The 16,426-nt window shown below is 48.0% G+C and overlaps 7 protein-coding genes across 7 annotated transcripts; 4 read left to right on the forward strand and 3 right to left on the reverse strand.

Moving 5' to 3' along the window:
* Window positions 1–189: 189 nt before the first annotated feature.
* IRE1 (bifunctional endoribonuclease/protein kinase ire1) lies at window positions 190–3,729 on the forward strand (the record flags this gene model as incomplete). The annotated part of the gene is made up of 2 exons (XM_049249688.1): window positions 190–3,218; window positions 3,273–3,729. 2 exons carry the CDS (start codon window positions 190–192, stop codon window positions 3,727–3,729), a joined length of 3,486 nt encoding a protein of 1,161 aa, XP_049111882.1.
* A 380-nt stretch (window positions 3,730–4,109) lies between these two features.
* PAM17 (TIM23 complex component) lies at window positions 4,110–4,966 on the forward strand (the record flags this gene model as incomplete). The annotated part of the gene is made up of 2 exons (XM_049249689.1): window positions 4,110–4,709; window positions 4,793–4,966. The coding sequence occupies 2 exons, from the start codon at window positions 4,110–4,112 to the stop codon at window positions 4,964–4,966; spliced, it is 774 nt and encodes a 257-aa protein (XP_049111883.1).
* A 333-nt stretch (window positions 4,967–5,299) lies between these two features.
* CCT2_1 (T-complex protein 1 subunit beta) lies at window positions 5,300–6,965 on the reverse strand (the record flags this gene model as incomplete). The annotated part of the gene is made up of 2 exons (XM_049249690.1): window positions 5,300–6,805; window positions 6,861–6,965. 2 exons carry the CDS (start codon window positions 6,963–6,965, stop codon window positions 5,300–5,302), a joined length of 1,611 nt encoding a protein of 536 aa, XP_049111884.1.
* A 705-nt stretch (window positions 6,966–7,670) lies between these two features.
* On the reverse strand, window positions 7,671–9,434 carry CCT2_2 (T-complex protein 1 subunit beta; the record flags this gene model as incomplete). Its single annotated transcript, XM_049249691.1, has 4 exons — window positions 7,671–7,730; window positions 7,787–9,161; window positions 9,231–9,385; window positions 9,432–9,434. 4 exons carry the CDS (start codon window positions 9,432–9,434, stop codon window positions 7,671–7,673), a joined length of 1,593 nt encoding a protein of 530 aa, XP_049111885.1.
* Window positions 9,435–9,752: 318 nt separating this feature from the next.
* cyp15 (Peptidyl-prolyl cis-trans isomerase cyp15) lies at window positions 9,753–11,761 on the forward strand (the record flags this gene model as incomplete). The annotated part of the gene is made up of 3 exons (XM_049249692.1): window positions 9,753–9,837; window positions 9,892–10,269; window positions 10,326–11,761. The coding sequence occupies 3 exons, from the start codon at window positions 9,753–9,755 to the stop codon at window positions 11,759–11,761; spliced, it is 1,899 nt and encodes a 632-aa protein (XP_049111886.1).
* Window positions 11,762–12,581: 820 nt separating this feature from the next.
* Window positions 12,582–14,073, reverse strand: GAL83 (galactose metabolism- protein; the record flags this gene model as incomplete). The annotated part of the gene is made up of 3 exons (XM_049249693.1): window positions 12,582–12,623; window positions 12,684–13,293; window positions 13,343–14,073. 3 exons carry the CDS (start codon window positions 14,071–14,073, stop codon window positions 12,582–12,584), a joined length of 1,383 nt encoding a protein of 460 aa, XP_049111887.1.
* A 1,004-nt stretch (window positions 14,074–15,077) lies between these two features.
* MNN2_2 (mannosyltransferase) lies at window positions 15,078–16,244 on the forward strand (the record flags this gene model as incomplete). The annotated part of the gene is made up of 1 exon (XM_049249694.1): window positions 15,078–16,244. The coding sequence occupies one exon, from the start codon at window positions 15,078–15,080 to the stop codon at window positions 16,242–16,244; it is 1,167 nt and encodes a 388-aa protein (XP_049111888.1).
* Between the last annotated feature and the right edge of the window lie 182 nt (window positions 16,245–16,426).

Genomic DNA, 16,426 nt, shown 5'->3' on the forward strand with positions numbered 1-16,426 from the left:
CCTTGAAAACTCTTTACGCTCCCTGCATCTGGCACGCCTTTATATGCGCCCCTCTGACTTATCCGGCGCCCCTCGACGGCTTCCCCTGACCATCCCGATCCAGCGCCGAGTATCTAATGCCACCCAACCCTCTTTTACACCTGGGCTTTCAATAGACCTGTTCTCCGCCCACGTTGTAGGTCGCGCACCATGGTGTGGCGCCTTCGGGGGGCCCGCACCTCACTCCCAGCTGGAATCGCCCTTTTACTTCCGTTCTTCGCAGCTCAGCAGCAGTTGCTCTTCTCCTCCGCCGCCCGCAATGGCGACATTTCCGCTTCATCTCTTGAGAGAGCTCATCTCAGCATCCCCGATTCCCAAGCCGACCGTGTAGAGTCTTCCCTCACCGATGCGAGCGCCCTCGCAACTTTGGCTCTGGCTGGGTCAGACCCAGCCGTTCGAGCACCGCCTGTTCAGATTCGTAGCCGGACACAGTCGGCTCTGCAGCTCCAAGCGCGGTCTTTACAGGACTGGGAAGTTGAGGACTTTGTCCTTTTGGCGACCGTCGACGGAACAATTCATGCGCGAGATCGGAAGACTGGTGCTCCTCGCTGGGCCTTGGAAGTGCCCAGTAGCCCAATGGTTGAGACTATCGATCATAGAGCCAATTGGTCAGACCCGAAAGGTACTCCCAGAGAAGACCATCTTCTTTGGATTGTTGAGCCCAGTCGCGACGGTAACCTGTTCATCTACAACTTGGCTCCAAAGGGAGGGCTGCACCGTTTGGGCTTAACCGTTAAAATGCTAGTGGACGAAACGCCCTATTCCGGTGCTGATCCGCCCGTCACATACACCGCAAGAAAAGAAACAACCCTCTATACAGTCGACGCACGAACTGGCGCGATCCTTCGTGTTTTCAGCTCCCGTGGTTCCACCCCTCCAGACCAAACATGCCGCAGGCTGAATGAATTTGGGATTGTTGCTGATGGAGAATGTGAATCCATGGGCACACTTACCCTTGGCCGCATCGAATATACCGTCACCATTCAAAATACACAGACTGGTACGCCTATCTGCACCATCAAGTATGCAGAGTGGGCCCCGAACAACCGCGATGCCGACCTTCAGAGCCAGTATTCCCAAACCATGGACGAACGACATATATACAGTATGCATGATGGCGTGATCTTCGGCTTTGACCATTCCAAAATTGATGGACGCCGATATACACAAAAGTTTTCCTCGCCTGTTGCTCGAGTCTTTGACGTTGCCCGACCCACGACTATGGAAACGCCGGATACTCCCTTAGTTCTTCTCGCACAACCCCTGCCGAATGAGGACTACAGTGTGACTGGAATTGAAGGTCGGGAATCTCGTGTTTTCCTCAATTGCACAGAATCTGGTGGTTGGTATGCCATGTCGGAAATTTCATACCCCCTAGTCACTGGTCGTGCCAGGCGAGCTGGATGTTACGAGAAAGACTTTGAAATGAAAAAGAAGCCGTTGGCATCCCTGACTCTTCCCCAGCAGAAGAAAGCATTGGTCGGGGTTCATCTACTTGCTGAGTCCTCGAATCGTTTCCACAACACTGTACCCAGCATCTCCGGCCCACCCTCGGATCACACCAACGATACCCCTCGAGATATTATCGAGGAACCGCAAAAATTGCCTACGCCAGCACCCGCGCGGATTAATAGCGTTATTATACAAAAGGGCTGGGATAATGTGCTTGACATTTTTGTCACTATTATTCTCGTACTTATCGGAGCATTTGTGTATCTCAATAGCCGCAACATTCAAGAACTTGCTAAACAAAAACTCGATCTAAAAAACATCATCTCTCTGGATACTCCGACCTCGGCACCTCCAACTCCTATGGTTACCTCCAACAGCCAATCAGACATTTTGAAAGATTTATCTGTAGGACCTACCGAGCCCCCAACCATAAAAATTCAACCGGAAAGCGAAGCTCAGGAAACCCCACTACCTGAACGTCCGGTCACTCCGCGCCCTAGTACACCCTTCAATGACAGCGGTATCGTAGAACCGGCAGACGATGCATCCACTGCGCCAGACCAGAATGGCACCCCCCGTGTCAGGATACAAGAAAACCCCAAGGAAGAGATCGAAGAAGTCGACAATTTGGCACCCAGAACACCCGAAAAAAAGAAGAAAGCCAGGCGTGGCCGTCGAGGTGGCCAGGCTCATAAACGTGGCAAAAAACCCATGGCTGACGACGACGAGGACCAGAGTCCAGGCAATGAAGCAACAAGTCGTGATACAAAAGTGCCGTCTCCTCCATTGCTACATCCCGAGCTGTCTAGAACCAAGGCTCCATCTGCTGAATTGATTGAGACAGATGGCTCAATCCGAATTGGCCAGCTTAAGGTTTATACTGACACCGTGCTTGGCCATGGGAGCCACGGCACAGTTGTTTACAAAGGGACATTCGATGGCCGTCATGTTGCCATTAAACGAATGTTGGTTGAGTTCTATGACGTGGCTGCTCATGAGGTGGGGCTGCTGCAGGAAAGCGACGACCATAATAACGTCATCCGATATTTTTGCCGTGAACAAACAGCTGGATTTCTGTACATCGCCTTGGAACTTTGCCCTGCTTCTCTTCAAGATATTGTTGAACGACCATGGGATTATCCCTCTCTTATTACGGGCGATTTGGCTTTGCCAGACGTTCTCCGGCAGATCACCGCTGGGGTTCGGTACCTCCATTCCCTAAAAATTGTTCATCGTGATCTCAAGCCTCAGAATATTCTCGTAGCTACACCTAAAGCTCGAAAGGGATCAGGCTCACTGCGTTTACTAATCTCTGATTTTGGTCTTTGCAAGAAGTTGGAAGACAACCAAAGTTCATTCAGAGCCACTACCGCTCATGCAGCCGGTACATCTGGTTGGCGTGCTCCCGAACTTTTGGTCGATGACGAAGGCCCAGCGAACCCAGCAATGTGGTCCAACAACAGTATGGACTCATCCGAGCCCGCTGTAGTAGACCCTCAGACTAACCGCAGAGCTACACGAGCCATCGATATCTTCTCTCTTGGCTGCGTTTTCTACTACGTTCTTACCCGCGGTGGCCATCCGTTCGACAAAGATGGCAAGTTTATGCGCGAGGCAAATATTGTGAAAGGGTATCATAATTTAGACGAACTGAGGAGACTAGGTGATTATGCTTTCGAAGCTGACGACTTGATTAAAAGAATGTTATCGCTTGACCCGCGTAGTCGGTATGTTCAAGCCCATTTGTTTTCTAAAAGTTTACGTACTCACATCTACTTTAGACCTGACGCTACAACTGTTATGATGCACCCATTCTTCTGGTCGCCCGCCGAGCGTCTTAGTTTTCTCTGTGACGTCTCAGACCATTTCGAATTCGAACCACGCGACCCGCCTTCACCCGCTCTTCAATGCCTTGAGTCCATCGGTCCCAACGTCCTTTTCCCGGATATGGACTTTCTCAGGGCTCTCCCAAAAGACTTTAAAGACAGTCTTGGGAAGCAACGAAAATACACGGGCAGCAAGATGCTCGATTTACTGCGTGCGTTGCGCAACAAACGCAATCACTACAACGATATGCCTGAACATCTCAAAGCCAACATTGGCGGGTTACCAGATGGATATCTGCAGTTCTGGACCGTAAAATTTCCGAGCTTATTGATAAATTGTCATTGGGTAGTGACAGAGCTTGGTTTGACGACGTTGGAGAGATTTAAACGATATTTCACTCCCCCAGAGTAAATATTTCCGAGAAATACACCTTGGGAGTTAGTATACGGAGTAGACTCTTCCCCGTGTACCTTATGTAAATAAAAAATGTTTATGGACAAGTTGCCTTTGAGTTCTAATGTAAAGATTTGTCTTGATCTTATAAAGATAACTTGCTAGCATTCTCTGCCGCTGGCGTTTACTCCAGTTGTCAGGCACCTGAGCATCTGTCGCGAGATGCGTAAGTTGCGGCTCCAAACCCAGCGCTTAGCTCGACTCTTGGCCAATCACGGCTGCTGCTTATCTCAGCATTCCAACCCCAGGCTTCAGGCCGGCCTTCATGCCCTTCTCAGCATCGCAACAGCACGCCAGACCTGCGCTTCTTGCCTAATATCATCTTCGTCCAGTTCAAAATGAATCTCGCCGTTATTGGCTGTCCAATACGCGCTGCCACTCTGGCCAGTCGCTCGTCGACCTGTGTTTGGCAATCTCTCATTTCTACCCCATCGCACTCCGCTCACAGATGTCGGACATACAAATCGATGACCTGCCGGCAGCAGCAGAGCACAACAAAATATTCCATTATCCAGGCCCAATTTTATCAAAAGTCCCTCACCCAAGCTTCTGTCGCTGCTAGATCCCCATATATTCGTTATTCGTCGACTTCCACGACCTCTGCCCCTTCTCATGACTCTGTTTCAACACCGCATTCCTCTTCGAAGAGCCCCGTGAACCTAGATTGGAACTCATTTTTTACCCTCCGCGCCTCTCGCCGAAAATATTCCTTAGTATCTTCCATCCTCGCGTCCCTCACTACCACCGCTGTGGGGGCTCAAGTTATTGCCTCGCAGAATTTTGAGACTATGGGCACGCAGATAATGGGATTTGATCCCTTTATTGTTTTGGGATTAACCACAATTGCCTGTGGAGCGGTAGGCTGGCTGGCTGGGCCTGTTCTGGGAAATGGGGTTTGGGGCCTGGTATATCGAAAATATAAAGGTGCCGTTGCAGTGGTATGCATGCTTTCAGTTCACTCCTCTACTTTCCTTTAGTCTCCTCATTATCTAGCTCCCAATATTAACTAAGACAAATTCAGAAGGAAAAGGAGTTCTTTGACAGAATAAAACGCTTCCGAGTCGACCCATCGGCGAACTCCTTTGCAAACCCAGTCCCCGATTACTACGGCGAAAAAATCGGTAGCGTGCAGGGGTATCGCCAGTGGCTAAAGGATCAGAGGGCGTATAATAGAAAGAAGCGGAATTTTGTTTAAATGGGTTTAGTGAAATGTGTCCGGTTTTCTACAACGGCGTGCTTTCTTCTGTTCTCAATCATGGAGCTTCGATTTCTTTCTATTTTAACTTCTTCTTAAAATATCAAAATAAAAAACAGTAGGCTAGGTTTTGCAGAATATTTTAAGAGGATTGTTCATTGTATCGATTGTTTTTCTCAATTTAAACATTACTACTAGCTACCATTGTGTAGTTTGTTAAAGGTTATAAGATCCCGACGCCCCAGCGGATATCTCGAAAAGAGCAGAAACAGAAGCAAAAGCAGAGTTGCCCATTTAACAGCGTCCTATGAAAGCGATCTTGGCCCTCAGAAGCTAGCCCTCTACGTCCTGGGCCCCAATATTCGGAAGGGGGTCAGCACAGGGGTCATCATCGAAGTCAAGCTCACAACGATCAAGCAGAGGGAAGCTCTTTAGTTTCGACATTGCGGCACCGGCTGCTTGTATTGAATTGAACCTGATGACTATCTCTGTTTCAGTGTCATTCTCCAGCATGCAGTCGCCGAGGTCAAAGTACATGCAAAGATGATCCATGATAAATTTGGAGACCACGCTAAACCGTTCAGTATTTGACTCTCCTCGAATGGACAAGCAGCGGGTATGTCCAAGTTCGAATATATTTCTTTCCATAGATTCTGTAATCGGGTACGTAGGAGTTTTATACAACATAACTCGGGCGCGTTTGTGGTTGAAATAAACACCATTCTTAAGGGCAAACTCCGTATATGCGATAGCATCATTCTGATAGAGAAAGGTGACAATTCCTGTGTGTGACCCGGAAATATATAAAGTATTATGCAAGTGAGCCGAAAAAACTATTCCTCCACGTATCCCCTTTAAAAATGTCTTCATATTGATATTGTCCGGGAGATTAAAGAGAGCAACTGTGCGATATATATTGAGATCGCCCTTGCGTGGGGTATAGACCAGTCCATCCTCAAGAAGTGCGGGCAAAGAGAATGAATACTGATCACGGAACATGTTTAATTCATGCACATTGTCAAACGCAGATTGTGTCACCCAATGAATCTTTCCGTCCCATTCCGTCGGGTCTGATGGCTCACGGTGATTCGATGGACAGTCTACAGACAAGCAAAATTCCGAACTAGGGCTGCGTCGATGGGAGCTGCTACCCATATCGATAAGAAGGTCACTCTCTACCGTGGACGTGCTGTGAATTCTTCGATGATGGATGAGCTCAGTCGGAGAGCCAATCCCTTCAACTAATGTCTTGCATTGTTTGGCGGTTTTCAAATGTTCTTCTTGGGGAAGTTTTGCCTCCTGCTTGAAAACACTTTCGAAATTGACAAATTCGGCATTGGAAATAACAAATGGAGTTGGTTCCGTCAGTGTTAAAGCCCTCATGTGATATTCGTTCTTCGGGTTACTTGGAAGCTGGACAAGCTCCGCATCATCTTCGATATTGAGCAAATCAGTCTGGATGCAGTTTTCCCTCTCGACTGTTTCGATAGGGGAAAAGCGGGGCTGTTGGTGTTGTCGAAGCCTCTCCTCCAGCTCTTGAACGCGCTGTTCAGTTTTGGCTAGTCGGGCTTCGAGTACGGTCAAAACGTCCTTCTGAACACATGATTCGCCTGCTGCTAGGTCTTTAACAGAACGTCTTGAAAGGGTGAGTTCTTTTCCTGAACTGTCGCCTATATCGGGGGGATTTTGGCATTTTTGAGAAGAGCGACTAATAGGAGCCTTGGGCGTGAACGATGCGTTCTCAAGCTGTGTTGCAGAAAGAGCAGATAAATTGAACAGATTTCTGTCCTTCAAATTTTGAGTGACAGGCGTTGGGGTGAGATTCGCGGCGGGGGCTTGCTATCGGCAGGTAAGGGTCTTGCGGGTAAGGGGAAACTGGGGGAGGAGTCCTCACCATTCTGACCGGGCGAGGGGCTGAAAACGTAAAAAAGCTGGAGTCAGGGGGGTATTCTGTAGGTGGGATATATGAAGGAAAAGCATGGTTCCAGAAACTAGACATTCTCTGCAAGATCCTTGCAGAAAACCAGAATACCGAGAAGTGTTTAGGTATTACCAAATGCAAGAGTATAAAAAGATGAGCGCGTTTAGAAAGACTGAAGCTAAAGAGCAAACAAGAGAAGATGAGGATGAGGGTCATGTGAAGTTGAAGCCAGCGCCCCCACAGGCAACCGTAGTCTGTTTGCCCGATCGGGGAGCTCAGGCTGACAGAGAAGCAAAAACACAGCGAGGTCAAAAGAACCAAAGGAAAATGTTAGGAGTATTCAAGTCGGTAGGCCTGTGTTGACCCTGATCCCGGGAGCTCAAATAATTTTAAGGTGAAGATAACTTGAGGAGGCAATGTAATGATAGATAGTGGCTCTGCCACTTGTGCTGGTCAACACAATCAATAATCCCATGAAGCAATTGCTTCATGCACCACCACATCTGGAGAAGGCAGAACACTCTTCAGTAGCAAAGAGGAAGAAAAGATGTAAGTAGCTGGTCTGCTAAGTACTTTGCTCAATGTGGCGTAACCACTAAACAAATTGCCATCTGGATGCCCAGGCCGCATGTACATAATGAATTTGTCTTTTTGTGTCTAATATCTGTCATATTGCATGTACATCAGCCATGCTTTCCAGCGGCACAACAGCTGCGAATTACACTATGTTGTCCCCGCCGGTTCAACTTTTGCCCTCAAACAACATTCCGCTCTGCTACAAGTCTATACCCGTTCCCTCTTCCGGGGCGCACTGCGAATGATATTATCCACGCGAAGAAGAAGCTATGGAGGTATTAGTATTTGTCGAAGAATGCTCAGGAAGAAGGACAGATGCTTACCTCTGCGGCTTCCGATGCCGAGGACACAACGGCTTTCTTCAGCTTATAACTCTCAACTACTCCCAGGTCGCGCATATTTGCAATTCCACCACCAGGAGTTAGTAGGTCAAGGCCTGAACTGGTCAAGCCTTTGTTAATAGCCTGTCTTAGTCGAGTTACCAAATCGCTAGAATCTAGACCAGCGTTGTCCGCGAGTATCGTAGGCAGCTGCTTAAGCGCCAGCGCAAAGGCGTCTACCGCGAGTTGTTTTTTGCCGGTAGTGTTCTGGGCGACCTGTTCAACAGCCTTGGCCATGATCATTTCTGCACAACCACCTCCAAGGGTCACCCGTGGCTCTTTGACGGTTTGGGACAAGACAGCCAAGGCATCATGTAAAGACCGCTCTGCTTCATCTAAAAGTTGTTCCGTTGCACCGCGTAAGACGATTGTGCAGGCTTGTCCGGCGGCAACACCAGAGAATTTTATTAAAGTATCTTCGCCAATAATAACTTCTTCAATTAGATCGCAGTGGCCTAATTTTACTTGTTCGGGGTGTTCGAAGGTAGATGCAATCTCGCCACCGGTGACAAGAGCTAACCGTTCAATGCCGTCGAAGTCAGCGTGTTCAATCGACATAATTCCAGCATCAGTAAATAACTGTTCTGGCCAGTTGTAAATAAGTTGCCGGTTGACAAAACAGTTGATTCCATGAGCTTTAATTCTATCAACCTTGGCTTTCATTTTTTCTTTCTCGGCTTTCTCAAGCTCCGCAAGCTTCCCTGTTGAGTCAACCTTTACCCTTGCGCCGAAAATCTTGACCTTGTCGGTATCCATCGCTGTATTCGCAACCAAAATTTTGGCCTTTTCAAGTCTCTTTGGCTGATTAACCCCAATTTTCTTATCAAGAATGAATCCCTCGTCGAGGTAGGAATCTGAGAGCTTGCCACCAGCCTTTTTAATAATTTGAATATGGCTTAGATCGGTTGAGCCTTTTAATCTTAAAACTGCATCGCAAGCTAAACTCGCAAACTGATCTCGGTCTTGCGCGAGAACTTTAGAGCTAAGGGTCGTTCGGGCAATGCAGTGTAGGTCTTTTCGGAAAGCAATTGGATCGGAACTATTATCTACCGCTGCGTGGTGCAGGGCGCCCAGAGCGGCTTTACTAGCTATTCTGTAGCCATCAATGATGACTTGGGGATGGATCTTTTTCTCGACGAGCTTTTCTGCTTCACGAAGTAGCTCCGCAGCGAGGACGGTCACAGAAGTAGTGCCATCTCCCACCTCGTCGTCCTGGACCTTGGAAATATTCACCAAAACTTTGGCGGCGGCGTTGTCCAGAGCTATCGCTTTTAATATCGTTGCTCCATCATTCGTAACCATTATCTCACCAGTCGAACTAACTCGGTAGGAGAAGGGAAGATAATTAGCCCATGCTGCGGCGGGGTTAGGGAAGGCGTCTACCTACGCTGACTGAAGAATCTTGTCCATTCCCTTAGGTCCTAATGTACTCTTAACCAAATCTCCGACAGCAATGGCGCCGACGAAGGCGGACAGACGAGCATGTTCGCCCTTTTCTTCAGTCACGTCGTCTGCGAAAATCTGGGTGGGGTTGTTGAACGACTTGCCAGGAGTTAGATCGAGGAGAAAAATGGACAAGGAAGCATACCATATTGAAGAGGTCTTGAGAATGCCTCAAGCGGCGAGACAAGAACAGCTGCAGCGGGAAAAATAAGGGACTGCGCAGGAGCTCTGCTGCTATTGTCTGCGAATGTGTGTTGCTCAAGCTTCTAGTCTCGACTCGCTGAGCCCAGAACTGCTGCAGCAGTCTGGCACGTGACCCAATAGTTAACTAGCTATGAACAGGTGCGCCGCAAACCAACGACAAGTGCTATGGGCCTGGAGACAAATTGACGGCAATAGCCTATTGCTGTTTGCCATTTACTGCTTTTCTATCCAATCTTGAGTACTGTGCTTCTACGAATCCGCTATGGCCGATATGGAAACAGAGGATGCGGTGCGCAATCCAGGCAAAAGATCTCGTTCAGAGGCGGATCCGGAGTCTCATGACAATAGTTCGTATAGCTGGATACAATGGTTCTATATAGCAGTATACTGACTTCGTATAGATGGCTCTATATCATCCTCTGAAGATGATTTTGGCCCTGCTCTGCCCACCGCCCAGCCAAAAAAAAAGCGAAGAAAGCTACCATACGAAAAGCTGTATATCAGTGCTCTACCCAACTCTACGAGGTATTCCAAATCATTGATGCACAAGGAACAGCTCTCCTTTACTACTATAACACCACATACCGACTTCCTTATCACAAGTTCCGTTGATGGGGTAGTCAAGTTCTGGAAGAAAATGGCCGTTGGAGTGGAGTTTGTCAAGGAATATCGTGCTCACGCGGGCGATATTCTCAGTGTCAGCGTTAGTGCTGACGGTCGGAGCTTTGCTACTACCGGCGCAGACCAGACCGTAAAGATATTCGATGTGGTCACTTTCGGTGCGTTTCATCCTATTCCGTATAGGTGGTCGAGCAGGACTTCTAATGATATATAGACCTGCTAGCGGCCCTAAGCCCTGATTTCACGCCTTCATGTGTATGTTGGGTGCACCCAAGAGGCGCATCCTTGCCACTGCTGGCAGTTGCTGGCGAATCCAATAATACTATTTGTATATTTGATGGGCGGGGAGAAAATCAAGTACCACTTCACACTTTGTCACATATACACCGCACTTCTGTTGTCACAATGGCATATAATAATACATATGACTGTGTCGTATCGGCAGATAATGGAGGCATGCTGGAGTACTGGCGGCCAAGCGAAAATTTCGAAAAGCCGGACGGGCTATTTGATCTCAAATCATCTACCGATCTATTTGCATTCAAAAAGGCAAAATCATCGCCGGTTTCTCTTGTATTCTCACCATCTGGCCACCAGTTCGCAACGTTCTCTTTTCCTGACCGCCAAATCCGAATATTTGATTTTCAAACAGGAAAGCTGTATCGGTCATATGATGAGTCTCTCACGACCCTTACCGATATGCAGCAGGCAGGAACAGCGTTACAGAAGTTAGAAGAAGTGGAATTTGGCCGTCGGATGGCTGTCGAGCGAGATTTGCAAAACCCTGTCATTGCCCCAAAAATCAATGTTGTTTTCGATGAATCAGGCCACTTTGTCCTGTACGGCTCTATATTGGGTATTAAATGCATAAATACCTATACCAACCGTGTTGTTAAAGTTTACGGAAAAGATGAGCCTTTTCGCGCTCTTAACCTCGCAGTTTATCAAGGTCAGCCACAGAAGAAAGGCGTGGTAACAGTCTCGATGGCGGCGAGCGCAAATCCTCTTCTCCAAGAAGCCGAGGAGCGAGATCCGGTTCTTATATGTACAGGATTCGCGAAACCGCGTTTCTACATATTTTCAAATGAAACCGATATTTCAAAATCAACTCGTGATGTGCAAAACGAAAAACCGCGGCATGACCGCGATGTTGCTCGGGCCGGAGCCAGTGAGAAGCAAGTAAATACCGGTACCTCTGCCATCCTGCACACTACCATGGGAGATATCCACCTTCGACTTTTTCCTTCCGTGGCCCCAAAAGCGGTAGAGAATTTCGTCACACACGCTCGTAACGGTTATTATAACAATACCATCTTCCACAGAGTGATCCGTAAATTCATGATCCAGGGTGGCGACCCTCTCGGCGATGGAACTGGTGGGGAATCAATCTGGGGTAAGGAATTTGAAGACGAATTCTCGTCCTTATCGCATGACAGCCCATTTACATTGTCAATGGCCAATGCTGGCTCAAACACAAATGGGAGCCAGTTTTTCATTACGACTGAGAAAACCCCTTGGCTAGACGGGCATCATACAATATTCGGGAGGGCAATAAAAGGCTTGGATGTCGTACACCAAATTGAAAATGTCAAGACGTATAAGGAGAAGCCAGAGGTTGATGTGAAAATTATTAGCATAAGCACAGCGTAGCTGCCTAAAACATACCAGATCGATGTTGCAGCCTCTATCCCTGTCATCCTCTTTCCGCTAGGCAGCGCATGTGGTCGTTTGGTCTCTTGAACTACATAGATAAAAGTAAATCTACATATTAGCTATATTTGGCTCTGTATCTTCATAGAAATTTAGAGTTAACTATACAATAAGTTTCAACTTAACACATCAGAGAACTACATAGGTGGATTTAAAAACAAAGTCCAGCAAACGACTGTGTCGAACCATCAGACTAGCTGTATAAAGTATCGATAAAAACGCGAGACATTGAGTCGTTTGCCTAATTTGGATGCTGTCCAATCATATATGCAAACCATCTATCCCTAACTAATAGAACCCATTTACTCCAGTCATTGGACTAAAAAATGACTGCATATTCAGAACAAGGGTCAGAACATATTCTTTTCCCTAAGTCTCAATTTGCCCCCTTTTATTGGAAGAGCAGTAACCATATGGACACCACAGTTGTAACCGCAAATCTCTAGGTTGCCTTATGGAAGGAGATCCAAATCTAAAACCATTCGGCTTGATAGAAGATAGTCTCAGAGATTCCATTGGACGCTGAACTCGAAAAGATTTAAGAGGCGATTCTAGGGGGAAATGAGTTCATCCATAGGGCGTGTAATCTGGACGGCGACGCATGCTTATTTCGCGATGTTTTCGACAGCCCAAGAAGACGTCAAACACAGCTTCGAGTTAAAGTCTTTTCCGTTCCGTCATAAGAGTCTTTGATAAATGAATATTTACTCTTAGCGACGCCTTTTTAGCGACGCAAGGATGGGAGGGCGAGAATATGCTGTCACCCGTGCCCTGTTGGCTTGTATAAAATTGTGGTCACATACTGCCGAAATGTTTCATTAGTAAAGATATAGGGAGGAAGATAAAGTAGAGGTGCACAAACCTTCCTCTTGTATCTTGTTGTGACACTTGTTGCCAGCACGCCATTCTTGATGCTGCTGGTAGCGAGATGGTTTAATACGGTATGATTAGGGTAATTTAAGACGCTGTTATCATCTTTCATGGGTGTGGAGCTGTTCAGTATGGACCGACCGAGAAACATTGGTAGCATTGGTGGCGTGGGAAAATCGTGGATGATACTTGCAGCTTGCGTGTAGCTTGAAGTATTCTCCTCTCCCTCAATATCTATGAGAACTGGTGGAATAATCGTACGAAAGTCACCAATCGGTATCTCCTCCTCTACCTCCTTCTCAGGTTCTTCTATAAGTAGGGAATCAGGAAGAACTTGGGGAGGATAGAGTCCTGGTGGGATCACAATCTTCGGCGGCTTCTCACTTCCTCGAGAAGCTGGCATTTCCTCAGGGCCTATTTCAATGTAGTTGACGAGGTGGTTAGTAAAGTCAACAGCAGTTGGAAGGCTGTCAGATGTCCGCATAACGCCGTCGACGATGAATTTAAGATGGTGTGTGCCGGGCCGGAGCTTGAGAGTAGTTGAGAAAACGCCATTATCATCACTATCAGAGCAGATACCAGGTAAGTGTGCTATTTCGACCCTGAACAGAAAGAGTACCAATCGGGAGGTTAAAAAAAACGGGCCAATACCTCTTAGAAAGTCTAAACTTCCTAGACCAATTCACAAAGGTACCTGTCACGTATACTTTCTCTCCACCCCCTTTCCATTCCAGAAAAGTAGACACGGCCTTGCTAAGATCGGCTGTAGCAAAAGGTTCAAGCTCATCTACTACTTCGTCGTCGTCTTCGATGGCATCGCCCAGCGCCGATTTCATTTCGGCCCTATCAAATGCGGCTGTGGCACCTAGCGAACCGGTTGCCGTTATAGGCGACCCAGGAATTGACAGTGCGTCACCAATCGGTAGTGGCAGGCGAGGCGGTCGCGAGAGGTGCGAGGGAGCAGCATAGTAGGTGTTCATTGACGGGCCATAACCGCCAACATAGGGATACTGCTGTGGGGCAGGAGTGGGCACCTGCACGGCTCTTGCAGGTTCAGACGCATCGGATGGTCTCGTACGAATGGGAATATCTCGAGCTTCCTCGTCACGGCTTTGTCTCGATACACGTCTTTCCAACTTATCAACTCCTCGGCCCACCGAGTCCGCGATACTGCGCGATTGTAGTCTCTGGTGAACGGGAGTCTGTTGTCGCTGGGTATATTGTCCGGTCGCGCTCTCCTTCGATGCTGAGGGGTCCACCGCAGCAGACTTGCTGCCAGACAACGCCTGGATGGACGTCCTACGGTTCACCTTCTTGTCGTTCCACTGCGTTGATGAGCCTTGGGCGGCCTGGCCAGGGGTCTTCGAGGGGGTGTTTCCCATCTTCTTCTGGCAGCCAATGACGCAGGCGGGCGGGTTATAGACGCCCACAATCCGGGATCCAGTCCTGCAACGGGTATCCGTGCCTCGTATAGTGTGATGTGTGCCTGTGCTGATCGCGTGCGGCCCGGCGAGTCCGTCGTCCTCGTCGTCGTTGTTGCGGCCGCAATGTCGACCAAAGAGGGGCAGTTAGGGCTTAGGGCTTGACGTCACGTCAGACAGTCACGTGCCTGCCTTCTTTCCAACCTCGCATTGGCGGCCTCGACGAAACGGCCGCGGAACTAGGAGATAACGATATGAAGGGCGATCTGGACCAGCGTGCCGCCTGTGCTGCCTCGGGGTTTGCGCCAAAAATATGCCCCATAACTTGGAAGCCCACAGCGGAGCCGAAGCCCAAGTCCGAGAGACCCATGCGTGGAGAAAAAGGGGTTTTTGCTGCTTGACAGCAACACCCCAATAATGTGTCACCAACCAACTCAAATTTATAAATAATTCTAATTCCCCTGTTCTTGCACATACTATTGACAGCCCGAAAATTGCAATGGTTTTCCATTATCTTCCTGTTAGTTCGGGGATCAGTCGGCTCGAAGCCATCTCCTGGTCAGATTAATCGGTGAGTGAGCCCATGCCGCACGTCTTGGTCCGCTCAGAACTCTTCTTACCGTGCACAGGATGGGGATACTGTCCCTTACAAAGTGTGAGAAATGCTGAGATTATCCTCTCACTTTGTGGTTCGCCCAAAACTCCTCGTTATCCTCATCCTCTTCCTTCTCCTCATCGTTTACCTTCCCTCAAAATGGCGCCGTTTAGAAACGCCGGACTATTCTGGACGTAGCAACTTCCGCTCGAATCATGGTTTTTACAAAGAGCATACAAAATTCTGGCGATCCTTTCATCCTATCCTCATCACGAACGCCCCCAACTGCACTTCTCCGAAGCGTTCGACAACAGCAGGCTCAGTCCGTTTTAACCCAAACCGCGGCGTACATCGCCCGGACTTCATGTCAATGCCCCCCGAGGACGTGAATAGAATGCAGCAGATGCACAATCGCTTTTTGAGCTCTTTAAAGGACCTCCCAGTACGCCCTTTCTACGTTCCTGGCACGCGCGGGCTCGTTTCGACTGCAGGAGGCTCATTTTTGCCCATTCTTACTATCTCCCTCCGCATGCTTCGACGGTACGGCTCTGCATTACCGATGGAAGTATTTCTTGCGTCCGAAAAAGAGTACGAGCCATATATATGTGAGCACGTGTTTCCGAAGTTGAACGCTAGGTGCTTAATTCTAGACAAGATATTGAACCAGCTGCCTGGGCCGGTGGATATCAAACAATATCAGTACAAGCCTTTTGCCATGCTTTTTTCTTCATTTGAAGAGATGCTGTTTTTAGATGCAGATGCATTCCCTTTACGTGATCCCAAAAATCTATTTTCTGCCGAGCCTTTTCGTACTTTTAACATGGTTACCTGGCCCGACTTTTGGGCTTCGAGCGCTTCTCCTCTATATTACACAATAGCGTCACAGCCTATTCCTTCAACGACCATTAGGGCGTCCACTGAATCCGGCGAAATTCTTATTTCGAAGAAAACACACCAGAAAACCCTATTGCTCTCTATCTACTATAATTTTTATGGCCCGTCCCATTATTATCCTCTTTTCTCACAAGGTGCTCCTGGAGAAGGAGATAAGGAAACCTTTATTGCCGCAGCTACTGCAGCCGGTGAGCTTTTCTACCAAGTTAGTGAGCCAGTGCAAGCGATTGGACACCGGACTGCCGATGGTGGGATCGACGGTTCTGCGATGGTGCAGTATGATCCGGTGGAAGACTATAGACTAACTAAAAAGGGCGTATTTCGTGTTTCGAACCCTGCGGCGGCCGCTTCGCCGAAGCCATTCTTCATTCACGCCAATGTGCCAAAGTTTGATCCCGCTACTATCTTTGAAAGACATCCCACCGACCCTATCAGGGACTCTCAAGGGAAGTATATACGCCAGTGGACGATTCCTGAAGCAATAATCAAGGAGCTCGGTGGAGATGTCGTGAAACAGTTTTGGACTGAGATTAGATGGGTAGCTTGTGAGCTCGAAACCAAATTTGAAAGTTGGAAAAAGAAGAAGGGGGTTTGCGATGGTGTCAAGCATTACTGGCATGCTGTCTTTGACGGAAAACCTTGATTTATGCGACCTTGCGTGAATAAAAACTATCAACACACGCCCAGTAACACTGCTGCTGGTGATTATCATGTCATCTGACCTCGGGATTTACAAAATCTCAGGTTAATACTTGGTGTAAGGTTTCGTTGTCGTGTCCTGGACACTCAACGATCCAAAATTCATTCCATGACAAATGAATGTAT

Source organism: Ophidiomyces ophidiicola (assembly GCF_022830035.1).
Source record: "Ophidiomyces ophidiicola strain CBS 122913 chromosome Unknown scaffold_1, whole genome shotgun sequence".
NCBI lineage: Eukaryota > Fungi > Ascomycota > Eurotiomycetes > Onygenales > Onygenaceae > Ophidiomyces > Ophidiomyces ophidiicola.